This window comes from Oncorhynchus mykiss, chromosome 20 (genome assembly GCF_057628025.1).
Source record: "Oncorhynchus mykiss isolate SJ-2025 chromosome 20, ASM5762802v1, whole genome shotgun sequence".
In the NCBI taxonomy this organism is placed as follows: Eukaryota; Metazoa; Chordata; class Actinopteri; order Salmoniformes; family Salmonidae; genus Oncorhynchus; species Oncorhynchus mykiss.
Window position 1 is genome coordinate 4,949,166 of NC_143041.1, and position 21,426 is coordinate 4,970,591.

The following is a 21,426-nucleotide window of genomic DNA, read 5'->3' on the forward strand; positions in this document are numbered from 1 at the left end:
AGTGAGTTGGTACTTCGACAGAGAAAATAAGCACCTAACGTGGGGCTCAAACCGACGACCCTGAGATTAAGAGTCTCGTGCTCTACCGACAGAGCTAGCCAGGTTCCTCAACAGCAATATTGAATTGGTCCGAATATTTTACAGCTCCGTTTGTGCAAAATATGGTGATCAGTGAGTGTTGTTAAGCCTGTTTTATGACTGAGGGTTCAACTAAAGAGCTACCAAGACTTCAAAAGCCCTACACTACCTAATAACGATATAATAGTATTTAGCCAGAATTGTGATGCTTTTAATACATTTTTTTATTGTACAAAATACATACAGGACAATACAAGACAACCATAAATAACTCAGGACAGTGTACATGACAATACTCCCAACATAACAAACACATAGATGATACAGCGCAATAAGTAGGGAACACCTTGGAGTGATATCAATCAATAATAAAGTAGAAGAATAACACTGTTGTTTCATTGGAGTCCACAGTCAGTTGTGTAACCTTCAGTTGCATCTCCAGTTAGTAGTGTGCAGAGTTGCTGTAGGTACTCACATAGAATGTGTGACCAGGGGACCCTGAGATGCTGGAGCCAGGTCTTGAGCAGATACTCTCAGATGAGGACCTGGTAGGCTGCGGGCGAAAGAGAGACTGTGTCAGCCACTAACAACTTCCCATAATGGCACAATGACATAGTTGCCACATTTGCACACAGAAGGAGCGTCGATGGTGACGATGTCCAGTGCCTTCAGAAAGTATTCAGACCCCTTTACTTTATCCACATTTTGTTACGTTACAGCCTTATTCTAAAATGGTTTAAATAAATCCATTTCCTCAGCAATCTACACACAATACCCCATAATGAAAAAGCGAAAACAGGTTTTTAGAAGTTTTTGCAAATGTATATAATTTATTTTGATATATACACACCTTATTTCCATAAGTATTCAGACCCTTTGCTATGAAATTGAGCTCAGGTGCATCTTGTTTCCATTGATTGATCATCCTTCAGATGTGTCACGCCCTGACCATAGAGAGCTGTTTATTCTCTATGTTGGTTAGGTCGGGTAAGGTATGGTATGGTTCCCAATCAGAGGCAGCTGTTTATCGTTGTCTCTGATTGGGGATCATATTTAGGTAGCCATTTCCCCATTTGCTTTGTGGGATCTTGTCTATGTATAGTTGCCTGTGAGCATTATTAAAGCTTTACGTTTCGTTTGTTCTCTTTGTTGTTTTGTTCTTTGAAGTTTTCCATTCCAATATAAAGGATGGAAACATACCACGCTGCATCTTGGTCCACTCCTTGTAATGATCATGACAGAAGATCCCACCACAAACGGACCAAGCAGCGTGGCCAGGAGGAGCAGGTATCCTGGGCCTGGGAGTATATCCAGGAGGTAAAGACATCCTGGACTTGGGAGGAGATAATGGCAGGAGATGAAAGCCTTCCATGGAAGCAGACGCAAGCGGTGAAGGACGGACAACGACGGCACCGGGGTTTGCGGCCATGACGGAAGCCCGAGAGGCAGCCTCAAAAAACATTTTTGGGGGGGCACACGAAGTGGTCGGCGAGGCCAAGGGGCGAGTCTGAGAGCGAAGAGAAATATTGGGATAGACTGAGCGAGGAGTATTGTGAGATAGTTGAGGGGAGTGATGAGGTAGAGTGGATGGTTTGGTGTCTGGAGCAAGACAGTCGCCATGAGGAGCGTGGGATCAGTTTGTCACCATGTTTTGCGGAGAAACGCAATGTGTCTCCAGTGCGCATCCACAGCCAGGGGGCGTTCTCTGCCAGCTCCTCGTACTTGCCGTGCGAAAGTGAGCATCCAGTGAGGACGGGTTGTGCCGGCTCAGCGCTTCTGGTCTACAGTACGCCTCCTCGGTCCAGGATATCCTTCGCCGGCTCTAAGCACTGTGTCGCCAGTGCGCCTTCACAGCCCAGTGCGTCCTGTGCCAGCGCCCCGCACTTGCCAGGCTAAAGTGAGCATCCATCCAGGATGGGTTGTGCCAGCTCTACGCTCTAGACCTCCAGTGCGCCTCCACAGTCCAGTATGTCCTTTGCCCCCTCCCCGCACTCGCCCTGAGGTGCGTGTCATCAGCCTGGTGCCACCTCTACAGTCCAGAGATTCCGGCGACAGTTCCCAGTCCAGAGCTTCCGACTACAGTTCCCAGTCCAGAGCTTCCGGAGATGGTCCACAGTCCGGAACCTCCAACGATGGTCCACAGTCCGGAACCTCCAACGACGGTCCACAGTCCGGAACCTCCTACGACGGTCTGGAACCTCCTGAGACGGTACGCGGTCCAGAACCTCACTTACACTACGGATTACTGATTACACACACCATTGTATATTATACTTAGTTACTTTATTTAATAAATATACATTTTGTTACTCCTTATCTCCATGTGGTCTCCCTTTTGTTACGGGCTTTGAGCCGGTTCGTGACAGCCTCCAGCGACCGTCTGCGGTCAAGAGCCTCCAGCGACAGTCTGCGGTCCAGAGCCTCCAGCGACAGTCTGCGGTCCAGAGCCTCCAGCGGGGGTTCCCAGTCCAGCGCCTCCTGCGAGGGTTCCCAGTCCCAGGCGAAGATCTACGGTCCGGAGTCCCCGGCAACGATCTACGGCATGGAGTCCCCGGCGAAGATCCATGGTCCGGAGCCTCCGGCGATGACCCACAGTCCGGTTCCTCCGATGACGTATCCACGAGCGGAGTGGGTACTTCACCCCGCACCGGAGCCGCATCCCCTATTGAGTCAGGTTTTGGGGGGGGGGGGGGGGGGGGGGGGGGTACTGTCATGCCCTGACCATAGAGAGCTGTTTATTCTCTATGTTTGTTAGGTCGGGTGTGATTAAGGGTGGGTTATCTAGGGGAATTGTATATATATGTTGGCCTGGTATGGTTCCCAATCAGAGGCAGCTGTTTATCGTTGTCTCTGATTGGGGATCATATTTAGGTAGCCATTTCCCCATTGTGCTTTGTGGGATCTTGTCTACTGTATGTTTAGTTGCCCGTTGAGTATTATTATAGCTTCATGTTTCATTTGTTCGCTTTGTTGTTTTGTTCTTTGAAGTTTTCTATTCCAAAATAAAGGATGGAAACATATCCACGCTGCATCTTGGTCTACTCCTTATGACGGACATGACAAGATGTTTCTTCAACTTGATTAGAGTTCACCTTTGGTAAATTCAATTGTTTTAACGTGATTTGGAAAGGCACACACGGGTCTATATGAGGTTGAAAGTGCATGTCAGAGTAAAAACCATGCTGTGAGGTCGAAGGAATTGTCCGTAGGGCTCCGAGACAGGATTGGGTCGTGGCACAGATCTGGGGAAGGGTACCAAAAAATGCCTGCAGCATTTAAGGTCCCCAAGAACAAAGTGGACTCCAACATTCTTAAAGTTAAGTTTGGAACCACCTCTTCCTAAAGCTGGCCGCCCGGCCAAACTGAGCAATCGGGGGAGAAGGGCCTTGGCCAAGAGAAGGGCCTTGACCAAGAACCCCATGGTCACTCTGATAGAGCTCTAGAGTTCCTCTGTGGAGATGGGTGAACCTTCCAGAAGGACAACCTACTCTGCACTCCACCAATCAGGCCTTTATTGCAGAGTGGCCAGACAGAAGCCACCCCTCAAGAAAAATAACATGACAGCCCGCATGGAGTTTGCCAAAAGGTACCTAAAGGAAACAAGATTCTCTGGTCTGATGAAACCAAGATTGAAATCTTTGGCCTGAATGACAAGCATCATGTCTGGAGGAAGCCTGGCACCATCCCTACTGTGAAGCATGGTGGTGGCAGCATCATGCATTGGGTATGTTTTTCTGTGGCAAGGTATGGGAGACTAGTCAGGATCGAGGCAAAGGACCTCGAGTGCTCAGGACCTCAGACTGGGGTGAAGGTTCACCTTCCAACAGGACAATGACCCTAAGCACACAGCCAAGACAAGTGGCTCTAGGAGAAGTCTCTGAATGTCCTTGAGTACTGAATAAAAAAGTACTGAGTAAAGGGTCTGAATACTTGTATATATGTGATATTTCAGTTCTATAAACCATTGTTTGCTTTGTCATTATGATGTATTATGTGTAGATTGATGAGGGGCAAAAAACTATTGAATACATTTTTGAATAAAGCTGTAACCTAACAAAATGTGGAAAAAGGTCTGAATACTTTCCGATGACACTGAACAAAAATAGTTACAGTTCATACAGGAAATCAGTCACTCTCCAGTGGGTGGGCCTATGCCCTCCCAGGCCCACCCATGGTTGTGCCCCTGCCCAGTCATGTGAAATCCTCTTCTTCTTTTTTTCAGCCAATCAGAATTAGTTTTATTCCACAAAAGGGCTTTATTTTTATTACAGTCAGAAGGTCCTGGGCTGGCTGGTTACATGTGGTTACACGTCACAACATATGGTTGTGACGTGGGTTGGACGCCACATTCTCTAAAACTACACATTTTAGAGGCCTTTTATTGTCCCCAGCAGAAGGTGCACCTGTGTAATGATCATGCTTCTTGATATGCCACACCTGTTAGGTGGGTGGATTATCTTGGAGAATGAGAAATGCTTACTAGAAGGGATTTAACCAAATTTGTGCACCAGATTTGAGAGAAATAAGCTTTTGTGTGGATGGAACATTTCTGGGATCTTTTATTTCAGCTCATGAAACATGGGACCAACACTTTACATGTTGCGCTTAATTTTAGTTTAGTTTAAATGAGTGTGACAGGAATTGGAGCGCATTCAAACATTTGTGCCCAACACACAAACAAACATCAGCCTTTCCCTTTCCCCAAATGCCCTCTTTCCCTTTAAGAAGGACACCTTAAAGATATCTTCTTAAAAGTATCTGTTAACAGTTTGTAAATGCCTTTCAAATTAGGTCATTTTTCAGGTGCAACCAGACCTTTCAGAAATGTCTCTTTGTTTTGACTTTGAATAGCTTGATCAGTAAGTCTAGCCTCTAGCTAACATTCCACTCCTTGCCACTCCTTGTAATTGCTTGTCAGACTGGACTTTTGGAAATCTCAACGTTCAAGATGCAGCCGGATTTACGGCACAGTTGTTGATTGGTAGTTGGAAACAACATTAATATTTTCCATGATAATGTTATGGAACATGCGGTGAGTGCAAATTTGGTGCAATATTGAATTAGAATTTTAAGAACAACAGCAAACTGTCAGGGTCTAGGTGATGTGGGTTAGGCGGAGGACACAGAGATGAGTAATAATAGTAACTTTACTCTGAAATTATCTTCCAACAAGGAGAACAAAAATCCAGAATCACATAAACGAGACAACTGACAACAATAAACACGCACAAAACCATGATGGATCCAGAGGGTTAAATAGGGAAATAATTAAAACGTAATAGGAACCAGGTGTGTACAATCAAGACAAAACAAATGGAAAAAGAAATGTAGGGTTAGGGTTAGGGTTAGGGACGTCAACAGCAGCCTGAACAAGGAGAGGCAGCAACTTCGGTGGAAGTCGTGACACAAACAATACCGTTACAATCTGTTGCAGTAATTTCCTTCTGAAAAGGCAGTGTCAATGCAAGATCATCACTTTTAAGAAGATAGCATTAAGATGTCCAACACACAGCCATATACAGAAGAAACTCAACCACTACACTTTTGCAGAAACTGTTCTCACCCCTAAGGGCAAAAACAGTGAGTCAGTCCTCCAGGTTTCTATTTCTGTGTTGTGAATGAACCTGTCGGTGTAGGCTTTTACCTTGGGTACTCAAGCAAATACAAATTAACACTGCAAATCCTCTATTTGATTTTTGTGTAAAGCAGTGCATAGCAGACTACTGCACATTTACTGTAGGAGCTAAAAAGCTGCAAACATCTGGCCTGCTTATAGTCTTGCAGCTGTGTTTGGTATAAAAAAAATAACGAGGGGATGGCCTTAATCTGGGCCGCTGCAGTGTTTTAGGATGAGAACCCTAAAAGAGAGGACAATCTGTAACTAGTGCTGATTGTCTAGTGCTGAGTGTCTACTTTTGAGGTTTTGGTTCGATTCTGAAAAAAACTATTATGATTTTTGATTTTGGTTTCGAATTTAAATGCATTATGTGGGTTGAATGCTGTAACAACACAATAAAACAATTCATAAAAGTTCCATGATGGTAATGACTCTGCTTATCACTTATTAACCATCATTTAATAAAATTACTTTACTTTAATAAAATATTTCAGTTGTGTATATTATATTTGTTTAATTTAACTTTATTATTTTATTCCAAGTCATCATCTCAATTCTATAGAGCTGTTGCCTATACTGTCTGACAAAATCACTATTTTAGTAGTTGTTCCAAGTAAATAAGGGATACTTTTAGGACTGCTGAACACAAATACCTAACGGAGCAACTGCTCTCTCATTTTAAACCACTAGATGCAGATTTCCATTGTGCTCTTAGATTAATTACTGTTGACGGTCATAGAACTCATCATTGTGTTTTGTATCAAAAAGTTTGTTGGGCCTCCTTGTATGCAAAGAGAGAGCAGCATTTTCTTGTGTTTATCTACAAAACACTCATGCAGAAACGTATGTACCTATAATCAATAATTAAATTTAGACTAACAAATGACCAAACCCGGTCTCAGGCTTGGATAACACTGGAGGCCCCTTCGGTCTCCACAGTAAAGCTGCTTTTTTTTGTGCCCTTTATGTGGAACAACTTACAGAGCTCTCTGAAATGAGATGTTCTGTTCCCCCTTAGTCAGTTCAGAGTAATGATTGGAGACCTACGTTGATAAATGTATGTTTTGTGTAATTTATGTAATTTTGTCTATTGTATGTTTGATGTATTTAAACAGGGCTCATCTGTGAAATAGGCCCTACTCTCAGGATGACCTGTCAAAATAAAGGTTAAATAAATAACAATTATTCTGTCTCTTATATAGCAGGCGTAAAAGACCGTACAAGGAGCCGAGCAATGGATTATGGTCATTGGGGTGAATTATCTGCGCTAAACTATATAAAACATTGGCCTGTTGGAAACTACTACTCCCATGCATGAACTGAAATAAATGGAATTCAAATAATTGGACCAATGTTGGTCAATTAGTTGTTTAAAAACCGAAAAATAACCGTCATTTCGGTTAATTGCTCAGCACTATCCGTAACACACTTTTAATATTTAGAATTGACCAGCCAAACCACCCTTCTTAAGTCGCTTAACCCTGAAGCCAAACGCACCAATGTGTCAGAGGAAACACCATTCAACTGAAAACCGTTGTCAGCCTGCAAGTGCCCGGCTTTCCACAAGGAGTCGCTAGATTGGGATGAGCCAAGTAAAGCACCCCTAAACCCTCCCTTAATCCGGACGACGCTAGACCAATTGTGCGCCGCCCTATGGGACTCTCGGTCACGAACCCGAGGCTTTAGTGATTCCGTAACGCTGCAAATCAAATCAAATTGTATTGGTCACATACACGTGTTTAGCAGATGTTATTGAAGGTGTAGTGAAATTCTTGTGTTTCTAACTCCAACAGTTCAGTAATATCTAACAAGTAATATCGCACAATTTCACAACACACAATATACACATCTAAAGTAAAGGAATGGAATTAAGAATATATAAATACTTGGACGAGCAATGTCGGAGCGGCATACACTAAGATACAGTAGAATAGAATACAGTATATACATGTGAGATGAGAAATCTTAAATATGTAAACATTATTAAAGTGACTAGTGTTCCTTTATTAAAGTGGCCAGTGATTTCAAGTCTATGTACATGTTGTATGGGGCAGCAGCCTCTAATGTGCTAGTGATGGCTATTTAACAGTCTGATAGCCTTAAAAAATAAGCTGTTTTTCAGTCTCAAGGGGTCCCAGATTTGATGCACCGGTACTGACCTCACCTTCTGGTTGATAGCAGGGTGAACAGGCAGTGGCTCGGGTGGTTGTTGTTCTTGATGATCTTTTTGCCCTTCCTGTGTCCTGGAGGGAAGGTATTTTGCACCCGGTGATGCGTTGGGCAGACTGCACCACCCTCTGGAGAGACTTGTGGTTGCGGGGCGGTGCGGTTGCCGTTCCAGGTGGTGATACAGCCCGACAGGATGCTCTTAATTGTGCATCTGTAAAAGTTTGTGAAGGTTTTAGGTGCCATGACAAAATTCTTCAGCGTCCTGAGGTTGCGCCATCTTCACTATTCTGTCTGTGTGGGTGAACCATTTCAGTTTGCCAGCAATATGTACACAGAGGAACTTGAAGCTTTCCACCTTTCCACTGGGGTCCCATCGATGTGAATAGGGGGGTGCTCCCTCTGCTGTTTCCTGAAGTCCACGATCAGCTCCTTTGTTTAGTTTATGTTGAGTGAGAGATTGTTTTCATGGCACCACATTCCCAGGGCACTCACCTCCTCCCTGTAGGCTGTTTCGTCATTGTTGTTAATCAGACCTACTTTTGTTGTATCATCTGCAAACTTGATGATTGAGTTGGAGGTGTGCATGGCCACGCAGTCATGTGTGAACAGGGAGTACAGGAGGGGGCTGAGCACCCACCCTTGTGGGGCCCCAGTGTTGAGCATCAGAGAAGTGGAGATTTCCTGGCGGCCCGTCAGGAAGTCCAGGACCGAATTGCACAGGGCGGGGTTGAGACCCAGGGCAGTGTGATGGCGATTGCGTCATCTGTGAACCAATAGAAAATTTGAGAAAAAGGCTACCTAAATGTTATTAGCATATCAACTGTAGCACTCGCGCTTTGCAAATTGAAGTGGGTCTAGGGTGACAGGTAAGGTGGAGGTGATATGATCCTTGACTAGTCTCTCAAAGCACTACAGGATGACAAAGTGAGTGCTATGGGGCGATAGTCATTTAGTTCAGCTACCTTTGCAATCTTGGGTACAAGAACAATGCTGGCCATCTTGAAGCATGTGGGGACAGCAGACTGGGATAGGGAGAGATTGAATATGTCCGTAAACACACACTCATGCTCTGAGGATGTGGGTAGGGATGCCATCTGGGCCGGTAGCCTAGCGAGGGTTAACACTTTTAAATGTCTTACTCACATCGGCCACAGAGAAGGAAAGCTCACAGTCCTTGGTAGCGGGCCGCGTTGGTGGCACTGTGTTATCCTCAAAGTGGGCAAAGAATGTGTTTAGCTTGCCTTGAAGCAAGACGTCGGTGTCCGCGACGTGGCTGGTTTTCCTTTTGTAATCCGTGATCGTCTGTAGAGCCTGCCACATACGTCTCATGTCTGAGCCATTGATTTGCGACTCCACTTTGTCTTGATACTGCCGTTTTGCCTGTTTGATTGCCTTGCGGAGGGAATGACTACTATGTTTGTTTTCTGCCATATTCCCTATCACCTTGCCACGGTTAAATGCGGTGGTTCATTGCTTTCAGTTTTGCGCGAATGCTGCCATCTATCCACTGTTTCTGGTTAGGGTAGGTTTTAATAGTCACAGTGGGTACAACATCTCCTATACACTTCTTGATAAGCTCGATAACCGTCTCAGTGTTCACGTCAGTATCATTCTCCGAAGCTACCCGGAACATATCCCAGTCCGCGTGATCAAAACATTCCTGAAGCATGGCTTCCGATTGGTCAGACCCGTGTTGAATAGTCCTTAGCATGGGTACTTCCTATAGGAAGGGAGGAGCAAAATGGAGTCATGCTAAGATTTGCCGAAAGGAGGGCGGGGGCAGGCCTTGTATGCATCCCGGAAGTTGGAGTAACAATGGTCCAGTGTTTTTCCAGCGCGAGTGCTACAGTTGATATGCTAATAACATTTAGGTAGCTTTTTTCTCAAATTTGCTTTGTTAAAATCCCCAGCTACAATAAATGTTCCCTCAGGATATATGGTTTCCAGTTTGCATAAAGTCCAGTGAAGTTCCTTGACGGCCGTCATGGTATCGGCTTGAGGGGGGATATACACGGCTGTGACAATAACCAAAGATAATTTTCTTGGGAAGTAATACGGTTTGAATTTGATTGTGAGGTATTCTAGGTCAGGTGAACAAAAGGACTTCCTGTATATTATTACAATTACACAATTAGTTGTTAATCATGAAACATACACCCCCACCCTTCTTCTTCCCGGAGAGATTCCTGTCGGCAGGACCGACTCTGACAGTATATCCCGAGAGAGCCATATTTCCGTAAAACAGAGTATGTTACTATCCCTGATGTCTCTCTGGAAAGAAACCCTTGCCCTGATCTCATCAACTTCGGGGCGGCAGGGTAGCCTAGTGGTTAGAGCGTTGGACTAGTAACCGGAAGGTTGCGAGTTCAAACCCCCGAGCTGACAAGGTACAAATCTGTCGTTCTGCCCCTGAACAGGCAGTTAACCCACTGTTCCCAGGCCGTCATTGAAAATAAGAATTTGTTCTTAACTGACTTGCCTGGTTAAATAAAGGTAAAATAAAATAAAAAAACTTTGTTATCTAGGGACTGAACATGAGCGAGTAATATACCTGGTAGCCGTGGGTGGTGTGCGCACCTCCTAAGTCTGACTAGAAGACTGCTCCAAATTGCTCTTCTCCGGCGGCATTGTTTTGGGTCTGCCTCTGGAATCAGTTGCGAACAGGATCCGCTTCGTGAAAATCATAGTGCTGGTCGTAGTGCTGGTAAGTTGACGCTGCTTGATATCCAATAGTTCTTCCCGAGTGTATGTATGTATGTATTTATGTAATAACAGATAAGATCCTGAGCTAACAATGTAAGAAATAATGCATAAAAAAACGAAATACTTCAGAGTTTACTAAGAGCTAGAAGCGAGGCAGCCCTCTCTGTCGGGGCCATCTTCTCAGACAGTATATCCTGAGTGAGCCATGTTTCTGTGAAACAGAGTATGTTACAATCCCTGATGTCTCTCTGGAAGGAAATCATCGCCCTGAGCTCGTCAACTTTATTATCCAGAGACTGAACATTAGTGAGTAATATACTCGGAAGCGGTGGGTAGTGTGCGCGCCTCCTAAAAGTCCACTCTGAATACCTCTTCTCCACCGGCAGTGTTTTGGATCAGCCTCTGGAATCAGTTCAATTGTCCTGCGGGTACAAACAAAAATCCGATTCGGGAAAGTCGTATACCTGGTCGTAATGCTGGTAATGCTGGGGTGTTACCGCAGCTCTGATATCCAAAAGTTCTTCCCGGAGGTTTGTAATAACACAAAATAATTCTGGGCAAATAATGTAAGAAATAATACAAAATACAAAATACTGCAAAATTGCCTAGGAGCAAGAAGCACAGCCATGATGTTCTATACGTATGTCATGGCCATAGCAAACTCTCTGTAACACCCATAATGTTCTCTGTCATAACCATAGCAAACTCTCTGCCACGCCCATGATATTCTCTGTTATACCCATACCACTCACCATTTGATTCACCCTGACTATAGTTGTCATCCAAATGAACAGAGAACTAAATTGTAATTACCACAAGACTTTTACGATCACATTTACCAGAATATTTGCTTATGAATGATTTGTGAAACATGAAGGCCTTATGAACTTTTGTCGAACATCAACTTCACTATCATGAAACAAACAGTTGTCTTGATTCCAAACAGTCTTGACGTGATAAGTGAACAAGAGAATTCAAGCTGGCAGTGTGTTTGATGGAGTTGATCAATTTTACCCTGTATTTCTCTTCAGCTCTGCTATTGTTCTTACAGTCTGGATGCCATACTGTAGATCCTGTGGAGAGAGAAGAAGAGCTCAGAAGAGCCTAAATGTGTAACAGACTTGGGTTCAAATACTATTTGCTTTCGATGAAATACTTTTGCTGTGCTTGATTGAGCTTGCCTGACACAATTACACCAATGTGCAAACTCTGCCAATCAGGCACTCCAGGCAGGCTCAATCAAGAGCTCAAAGTTATCGAAAGAAAATAAATACTAGTTGAACCCAGGTCTGGATGCATAGCTACATCTGAAGGCATGCATCTGTAAATCTTGACTTCCTTGAATTTTCCATTCCATTCATGCTTTTACAAAGTGCATACAACAACATTCTAAATAACCTTGACTCAGTGCATGACTAATTGAAACTTCCACTGAAGTGGAGGTTAGTATTCTCCCCTGTGTGAACATACACAAATGTTTACAGTACTTGAAATTCCACACGATGTACTTGCCCTGGAAACCCACCTTGCAGGTACATTTCCTCTCCTTCTGTGAACATGTGGTTGCATCTGCTGCACCTTGCACAACTGGGATGGTAATGCTTGTCACCTGCCTGGAGAAGGGAGTCAAACGTCACACAGTAGCATGCACTGTAAACCGCAATGTGCTGTCAATACTCAAAACTCTTGAGGAAACCCCTTTCACTTAACAGAGTATAGTTACTTAAAAGGATATTGTAGTTATTACACAAACCGATAAAGTCACTGTGACCCTGTAAAGGGTCCAGATTTGAGTTGTATCAGGTTAAAATGGTTGAGTAATGCCCCCACTATGCCTCACCTCCAATGTAATTTCCCAGTGTGCCTTGCTTTTTCGAGTTAATTGTAGTTACCAACCCACAACTGTATTTGTTAGTGACAGATTGTTGAATTTGTTCATTTTCGTTCCAGTGGCTTTTACCATGTAAGTTCCTAGGCAATGTTATCATTATAATAAAACTCTTCATGAAATACATAGCTTGGAGACCTTCTGCTGAGGCCTAGCTTTATTCTAATAAAACGGTTTACAGATCACATCCACATCAGGCTTTGAAGTAGGGTTGCAGAATTTCCAGAAAGAAAAAAAAATCATGATTAAAGGATTTCCAGAAAACCTCAGGAAATTTACCAGAATTTTGCAACTCTACCTGCAACTCAGATTTTTCTGCCTAGCAAAGTAATGTCTGAGTTCTATTGGAATCCAGCCAGGGTTAGGATAGCCAACATTTTAACATTTCCCTTTGAAAACAGCCTATGTGGCATTGATATGAGTCAGACACATTCATTATAGTGTCAAAATTGACTACATAGTGTAAATAGGATCATTTCGGTCGTAAATTCTAAAATGGAGCTTGAAACCTCAACAATGAGGGCTCATGAGGGGCGCAGCAGTCTATGGCACTGCATCTAAGTGCTAGAGGCATAACTACAGACCCTGGTTCAAATCCAGGCTGAATCACATCCGGCAGTGATTGGGAGTCCCGTAGGGTGGTGTACATTTGGCTGGGGTAGGCCGTCATTGTAAATTACAATTTGTTCTTAACTGACTTGCCTAGTTAAATAAAAAATGAGTAAATGAAGGTTGTGTTTGAATTACAATTATGTGAACAAATCATGCCCCCTTCTGCCAAGCAGTGGTGGTGAGTATAATGAGAAATACTGGAATATTATGACCTTTCTGGTATAATTTAGCTAACGATGTTAGATGACATTATTGTTGGTTATGTAGGTAGCTATCTTTTGATCAAGCTAGGCAGGCTAGCTAACGTTGGCTAGCTAATGTTAGCGTAGCTAGGTAATTAGCTACCTCATTACAACTTAGTTAAGTCATAGGTCATACAAGTGTATTGTTTATTGTCTAGATAATGCTGGTTATGTAACGTTATCAATTGATAATGCATGCGAGGAAGGCTATCTAGCGACAGGCTACAAATCAGATTTCCAAGTAAGTTCGTAAGTCATACAATTGTATTCTGTATTGTCTAGTGGGAGTCGGGAAGCAAGTACAGGGAGTGAATAATTTTTATAAATAAACGAACATGGACCAAAACAATAAACACGAATAGCGTATAGACATGAAACAGAGTCAATAACGCCTGAGGAAAGAACCAAGGGGAGTGACAGATGTAGGGGAGGTAATCAGGAAGGTGATGGAGTCCAGGTGAATCTCATGAGGCGCAGATGCGCATTGTGATGGTGGCAGGTGTGCTTAATAATGAGGACTGGCAATGTCGAGTGCTGGAGAGCAGGAGCGGGAGTGAACATGACTGTCACGGCTGGCTGAAGGACTGGACCAAGGTGCAGCATGGTAAGCATACATTTTTAACTTTATTTAACAATGACGCCGACAAAACGAAGAACAAAAAACAACAACCGTGAAGCTTTGGGCTATGTGCCCTGAACAACTACAAAGTTAACTTCCCACAAAACAGGTGGGGGAAAAGGGTACCAAAGTCTGGTTCTCAATCAGAGACAACGATAGACAGCTGTCTAAGTTCTCCCACTTGAAAAGATGAGAGGCCTGTAATTTTCATGATAGGTACACTTCAACTATGACAGACAAAATTAGAAAAAAAATCCAGAAAATCACATTGTAGGATTTATAATTAATTTATTTGCAAATTATGGTGGGAAATAAGTATTTGGTCAATAACAAAAGTTTATCTCAATACTTTGTTATATAACCTTTGTTGGCAATGGCAGAGGTCAAATGTTTTCTGTAAGTCTTCACAAGGTTTTCACACACTGTTGCTGGTATTTTGGCCCATTCCTACATGCAGATCTCCTCTAGAGCAGTGGTGTTTTGGGGCTGTTGCTGGGCAACATGGACTTTCAACTCTCTCCAAAGATGTTCTATGGGGTTGAGATCTGGAGACTGGCTTGGCCACTCCAGGACCTTGAAATGCTTCTTACGAAGCCACTCCTTCGTTGCCCGGGCAGTGTGTTTGGGATCATTGTCATGCTGAAAGACACAGCCACGTTTCATCTTCAATGCCCTTGCTGATGGAAGGGGGTTTTCACTCAAAATCTCACAATACATGGCCCCATTCATTCTTTCCTTTACACGGATCAGTCGTCATGGTCCCTTTGCAGAAAAACAGCCCCAAAGCAAGATGTTTCCACCCCCATGCGTCACAGTAGGTATGGTGTTCTTTGGATGCAACTCAGCATTCTTTTTCCTCCAAACACAACGAGTTGAGTTTTTACCAAAAAGTTATATTTTGGTTTCATCTGACCATATGACATTCTCCCAATCTTCTTCTGGATCATCCAAATGCTCTCTAGCAAACTTCAGACGGGCCTGGACATGTACTGGCTTAAGCAGGGGGACACGTCTGGCACTGCAGGATTTGAGTCCCTGGCGGCATAGTGTGTTACTGATGGTAGGCTTTGTTACTTTGGTCCCAGCTCTCTGCAGGTCATTCACTAGGTCCCCCCCGTGTGGTTCTGGGATTTTTGCTCACTGTTCTTGTGATCATTTTGACCCCACGGGGTGAGATCTTGCGTGGAGCCCCAGATCGAGGGAGATTATCAGTGGTCTTGTATGTCTTCCATTTCCTAATAATTGCTCCCACAGTTGATTTCTTCAAACCAAGCTGCTTACCTATTGCAGATTCAGTCTTCCCAGCCTGGTGCACGTCTACAATTTTGTTTCTGGTGTCCTTTGACAGCTCTTTGGTCTTGGCCATAGTGGAGTTTGGAGTGTGACTGTTTGAGGTTGTGGACAGGTGTATTTTATACTGATAACAAGTTCAAACAGGTACCATTAATACAGGTAACGAGTGGAGGACAGAGGAGCCTCTTAAAGAAGAAGTTACAGGTCTGTGAGAGCCAGAAATCTTGCTTGTTTGTAGGTGACCAAATACTTATTTTCCCCATAATTTGCAAATTAATTAATAAAAAATCCTACAATGTGATTTTCTGGATTTTTTTTCTAATTTTGTCTGTCATAGTTGAAGTGTACCTATGATGAAAATGACAGGCCTCTGTCATCTTTTTAAGTGGTAGAACTTGCACAATTGGTGGCTGACTAAATACTTTTTTGCCCCACTAAGTATGGTTCTCAATCAGAGACAACAATAGACAGCTGTCCCTGATTGAGAACCATACCAGGCCAAGACATAGAAATACAAAACATAGAAAAAAGGACATAGCCTCAACCCCCCCATACTGGCCTCGACGAGGCTCATCATGGGTCTGGGCTACTATTCTCCCCCTTTCTGTCTCGGGACTACACCCCCACCAACGGTTGGTGTTGGACGACTGCAAGGAGGAGGAAAGTTTCTCATTCACAGAGACAAGTGGCTTGAAATCATAAAAAGAATGGTCAAACAGGTTTTCTGATGGCATGTGTCAAGATATCATAATATCTATTTGGATCAGATTCTGCACCAAGAGGTTTCTAAACATCTTTTTATCAAGGGGTACTTTCGACAGATACCCCTTGTGAATGACTGCGTTGCAGCTAACGTTAGGGGAAGACAGTGTGTGTCGGAGGGTGAGTGTAGCTGGTGCATGAAGTCTGGCGCAGGAGAGCAAAATGAGTGAGCAAAGTACTTTACTCAAAAATATAGGCACATGGTAACAAATACACTTTACCAAATACAAACGGTAAATATATTATGCAGGGGTGAAAACAGCACCCGTTGAAAAACCAGCTATCATGTACCGACAATCATTCACAAAAACCAGGTGGGAAACAGAGGGTTAAATACAGGAACATATAATTGGGGAATGAAAACCAGGTGTGTAGAAAACAAAGACAAAACCAATGGAAAATGAAAGGTGGATCAGCGATGGCTAGAAGACCGGTGACGTCGACTGCCGAACACCGCCCGAACAAGGAGAGAGACCGACTTCGGCGGAAGTCGGTAACAGTGTGGTCAGTGGAGAAGGCACTGTGGCCTAAGACCATACCCGGTTGGTTTTCCAATCCATCAGTGGGAGTAACCTATCCATCAAGTCTGCTCCGAGTAGCAGGGTACAGATTTGAGGCTGGTAACATACACAGGGTGAACGAGCGATACGCCCTGGAAGTGTAGTTTCAGCATGACTCTCAATGTGAGAGGCGAGGTAGTCTGAGTGACACCTCGAAGTGTAGTGTCGCATCGTTCCACTTTTAACCAACGTTTAGTTGGTTTCAAAGCCCTTTTGAGATTATCGAACAATGTTTTAGAGCTGAGCAATATTGTCGCACCCGGATCAATTAGCGCATGACAAGTTAAGCAATCCTCCAGGACATAGGAATATTTTATAGGAATATTTATGTCTGTTGCGTTATGCTAATTAGTGTCAGTCGATGATTACGCTCCCGGACCCGGGATGGGGAGTCACTAGAGGTTTTAAGCAGTCCTCCAGGACGGTTTCCAGGTATGGGTGTTTAGATTCGTGTTTAGAGGACATATTCCCCACAAAGTGGAGTGGTCATTTGCAACAACGTGATGTGCCATTTCTGTTCAAGGTGAAAGCAGATCGACTTTTGAGTGGGCTTGGCTTTAACAAAGCGTTTGACCTTTTTCTTCGCTACCTTTGTATCAGAGTCTATAGACAGTGGGCTTGTTCCTTGATCAAGCGGGCCCTTTATAGCATCTAGAAATTAGAATTTTAATGTCCTTGCTATGGGTGTTAATTCCTGTGGAACTAGTGTCCGGTAATTCCCCATCTAGTCCTTGTGACTTATCTTTTACCTTTTTCTTACATTTTTCTTGCTTTAGTTCTTCAAGTAGTGGAACTTCTGGAGAACATTGGTCTAAGTTTTGATTGTCCTTCAACTATTTGTTACCCTTGTGGTTTGGGAGCAGGAACATAGCGAACAGGTTGATTGTATCGGTAGTCGTTTCGATGGTGACGTACTTTACAGTTATTTTGACTGCGGAGGTTATTGGAATCGTGGTTTCGTGGTAGAAACCGTAGTTGTGCGTCATCTCTCAACTCACCAATACCTGATAATGCATCCTCTAACTGGAGTGAGTGCTCCTGGTCAAACTTCAAAACCGAGTGGTCAGGGCTCTTAGCGTTGTGAACTTTTGATGCCTCAAAAGCTGTGCTTGCGAGCTCTCTGAGTTGTAAGATAGGCAAGCCAACGTGGGCTGCAGGGCCCAAGTAGGTAATGAAGGTGTTATACATGTTCGACAGAAACATTTGTTTGAGTGGTAACAGCTCTTCCATTCCTGTTTCAGTGAGTAGACCAAAGTAAGCTTAACGAAGCCTATGACAGCAAGCTTGTTCATTCCAAGCTTGTTTGACGGTGTTAGCCAGTGAGCTATCATGTTTGCGAGTCGCAGAACCACTGCATTCTAATTTCAACTCTGTGGCAAGTTTAGCGTAGTCTTTTAGCACGTGTTTCTGTTGTAGACGAATGAACCTCGTTATGTGTCTATTTGACGTTCACATCAACAGGTAAACCCTGTCAGAAACCGTATCATTCGGGTAGCCATCCAATACGTCCTCTATGTCAGCTAGGGACGTCTCAGTATCGTTTGGAACGGTGTCAAAGGTGGGGTGTCAAAGCGGGTGGAGAGGGATGTCTTTATCCTTTGGGGAAATTGGGGCCGAAAGGAGAGGAGAAGCCAAGCGTGGGCTTTGTTGGCCAAGAGACACCATATTACTCAGTGCCGAATGGTCAAGAGGAGAAGACTGAGGGCCACGAGGGAGGCAAGGTCTGAAACCGATCGTCTTTACTCCTTTGAGTACAGGGCTCTGGTTGCTTGGATGGGTAGTCACGCTGTAAAGCGTGACCATTCTGGACTTCCTCCAGAAGGTACCAAACGGTGGTATTCTGCTGCATTGCAGAGTCCAATTGAATGCTTAGAGTACTGATTATGGACACGTGAATGTCGCACTTGCTCCTTTCGGTCTCATATTTGCAGATAGAGGTCCTGAGTACGGAGAAAGAGATTCAGTGATGAGATTTCTTCCGCTTGCTTAGAAATCAATATTTCCATCTTCATCACCCGAGTTCAGTAATCATTCATTTGGTCAGCAACTTCAACGAGTTCTGCTGATTTGACATCCAACTTAGTCATTGTGTTCATGAACTGATCGTCTTTGGTGTGCAGCATGTTGAGTAGAACATTGTTACTTTGAGTAGCGTTCAACAAAACTGTATGCATGTTATCAAGTTGAGCGCTCCCGTTTGTAGATAACTTTCCAGATTTATCTAGTTCGGCGTGGACATCATCGTATTAAGTTTTGGCTAAATTGAGTTGTTCCTGTAGCATATGATTTTGTTCCTGTTGAATACGATTTTGTTGAAGAGTTTGTTCATCGTCATAAGTTTTTGCAATTACATTTAATTGGTCAGTTTTCAGGTGCAGTTCCATAGCTAGCAGAATCTTTCCCTTTTCTGCATTTGTCATTGGTTTCCCGGTTCTCTCCACCTGTCCCTTTAGGTCTACTGTTACCTGCTTGTGCTTCAGCTGTGCACTGCAGTATTGGACCAATGGCAATCTTGGACGGCAAGACATCAGGGCTACACTGGAGAGAAACTTTACGAGGCCTGCACCCGATGGTTGATTTTGGAGAGCTTTGTTCGTAATTTCTGCTGTTTTCCCGCTAACGGCATAATTAGGGTTGGTATCGCTGCTGAGGTCAGAGATCAATCCATTTATAGGTGGAGGTTCACTAATTAGCGGGCAAGTGGTGACTACCCCCCCTGATAGCTTGCACATTATTAGAACATTTGAAAGAAAAAATATTTTTCCTAATTTTCCAAAAGTTGGTTTTGGAATATGTTGGGAGCTGCAACGACGATTTTAATCTATTTATAGACGTTAATGAACCATCAGTAAAACATGGTAGAGTAATACTTTTATTTTTATGAGCAGTCCAATATAAATATAAACATGCACATGTGAAGTCAAAATCTAAACAATTGTGTCCCATTTCAATCAAATAGGGTGCGAAGCCAGGCCATGTGAACAAGATGGGAATCTTATCAGACAAACTGAAATATAGGACAATGGCTGAAGGAATTACTATAGATAAAATCTGAATTGTAAATCCCACAAAACCTTTACAACAGCTACAGGAAATGATTTGCCTGTGAGATTAATAACTACGTTTTACACAGAAACACACTCTACAAAGATGCCAAGAACAATTCACATTTTAAATGTTATAGAAATAACGTAGGCAGAGAGTTAAGTTAAGATATGATTCATTTAGGAAACGGAACAAGTTGATACAATGATAATCAATGGACTCATAGTGGCATATTACATTAGTGTTATCATGCCTCATATACATGTATATGTGACATTAGCATTATCACATAGTTTGGAGAAATGTATATTTAAGTAATAAGGTCCGAGGGGGTGTGGTATATGGTCACTATACCACGGCTAAGGGCTGTTCTTGTGTACGACGCAACGCGGAGTGCCTGGATACAGCCCTTAGCCGTGGTATATTGGCCATATACCACCAAACCCTGAGGTGCCTTATTGCTATCATAAACTGGTCACCAATGTAATTATTGCAGTAAAAATACATGTTTTGTCATACCCGTGGTATATGGTCTGACATAGGACGGCTGTGAGCCAATCAACATTCAGGGATCAAACCCCTCAGTTTATAAATATTATTATACAGTGCATTCAGACCTCTTTACTTTTTCCACATTTTGTTACGTTAGTCTTATTCAAACATCAATGAGGAAAACACATACAGTGCCTTGCGAAAGTATTCGGCCCCCTTGAACTTTGCGACCTTTTGCCACATTTCAGGCTTCAAACACAACGATATAAAACTGTATTTTTTTGTGAAGAATCAACAACAAGTGGGACACAATCATGAAGTGGAACGACATTTATTGGATATTTCAAACTTTTTTAACAAATCAAAAACTGAAAAATTGGGCGTGCAAAATTATTCAGCCCCTTTACTTTCAGTGCAGCAAACTCTCTCCAGAAGTTCAGTGAGGATCTCTGAATGATCCAATGTTGACCTAAATGACTAATGATGATAAATACAATCCACCTGTGTGTAATCAAGTCTCCGTATAAATGCACCTGCACTGTGATAGTCTCAGAGGTCCGTTAAAAGCGAAGAGAGCATCATGAAGAACAAGGAACACACCGGGCAGGTCCGAGATACTGTTGTGAAGAAGTTTAAAGCCGGATTTGGATACAAAAAGATTTCCCAAGCTTTAAACATCCCAAGGAGCACTGTGCAAACGATAATATTGAAATGGAAGGAGTATCAGACCACTGCAAATCTACCAAGACCTGGCCGTCCCTCTAAACTTTCAGCTCATACAAGGAGAAGACTGATCAGAGATGCAGCCAAGAGGCCCATGATCACTCTGGATGAACTGCAGAGATCTACAGCTGAGGTGGGAGACTCTGTCCATAGGACAACAATCAGTTGTATATTGCACAAATCTGGCCTTTATGGAAGAGTGGCAAGAAGAAAGCCATTTCTTAAAGATATCCATAAAAAGTTTAATTTAAAGTTTGCCACAAGCCACCTGGGAGACACACCAAACATGTGGAAGAAGGTGCTCTGGTCAGATGAAACCAAAATTGAACTTTTTGGCAACAATGCAAAACGTTATGTTTGGCGTAAAAGCAACACAGCTGAACACACCATCCCCACTGTCAAACATGGTGGTGGCAGCATCATGGTTTGGGCCTGCTTTTCTTCAGCAGGGACAGGGAAGATGGTTAAAATTGATGGGAAGATGGATGGAGCCAAATACAGGACCATTCTGGAAGAAAACCTGATGGAGTCTGCAAATGACCTGAGACTGGGACGGAGATTTGTCTTCCAACAAGACAATGATCCAAAACATAAAGCAAAATCTACAATGGAATGGTTCAAAA

At 43.3% G+C, this 21,426-nt stretch overlaps 1 protein-coding gene across 1 annotated transcript in view; it reads right to left on the bottom strand.

Moving 5' to 3' along the window:
* Positions 1 to 284: 284 nt before the first annotated feature.
* The window catches only part of ablim1b (actin binding LIM protein 1b), a 76,530-nt gene continuing 55,388 nt past the window's right edge, over positions 285 to 21,426 (bottom strand). The window contains exons 7-9 of the mRNA XM_090212037.1: positions 12,093 to 12,180; positions 11,582 to 11,640; positions 285 to 631 (exon numbers count right to left, since the gene is read on the bottom strand). Of these exons, the coding sequence (XP_090068163.1) occupies positions 521 to 631; positions 11,582 to 11,640; positions 12,093 to 12,180 (258 nt within the window). The 3' untranslated portion in view covers positions 285 to 520. The remainder of the gene's footprint in view (positions 632 to 11,581; positions 11,641 to 12,092; positions 12,181 to 21,426) is intronic.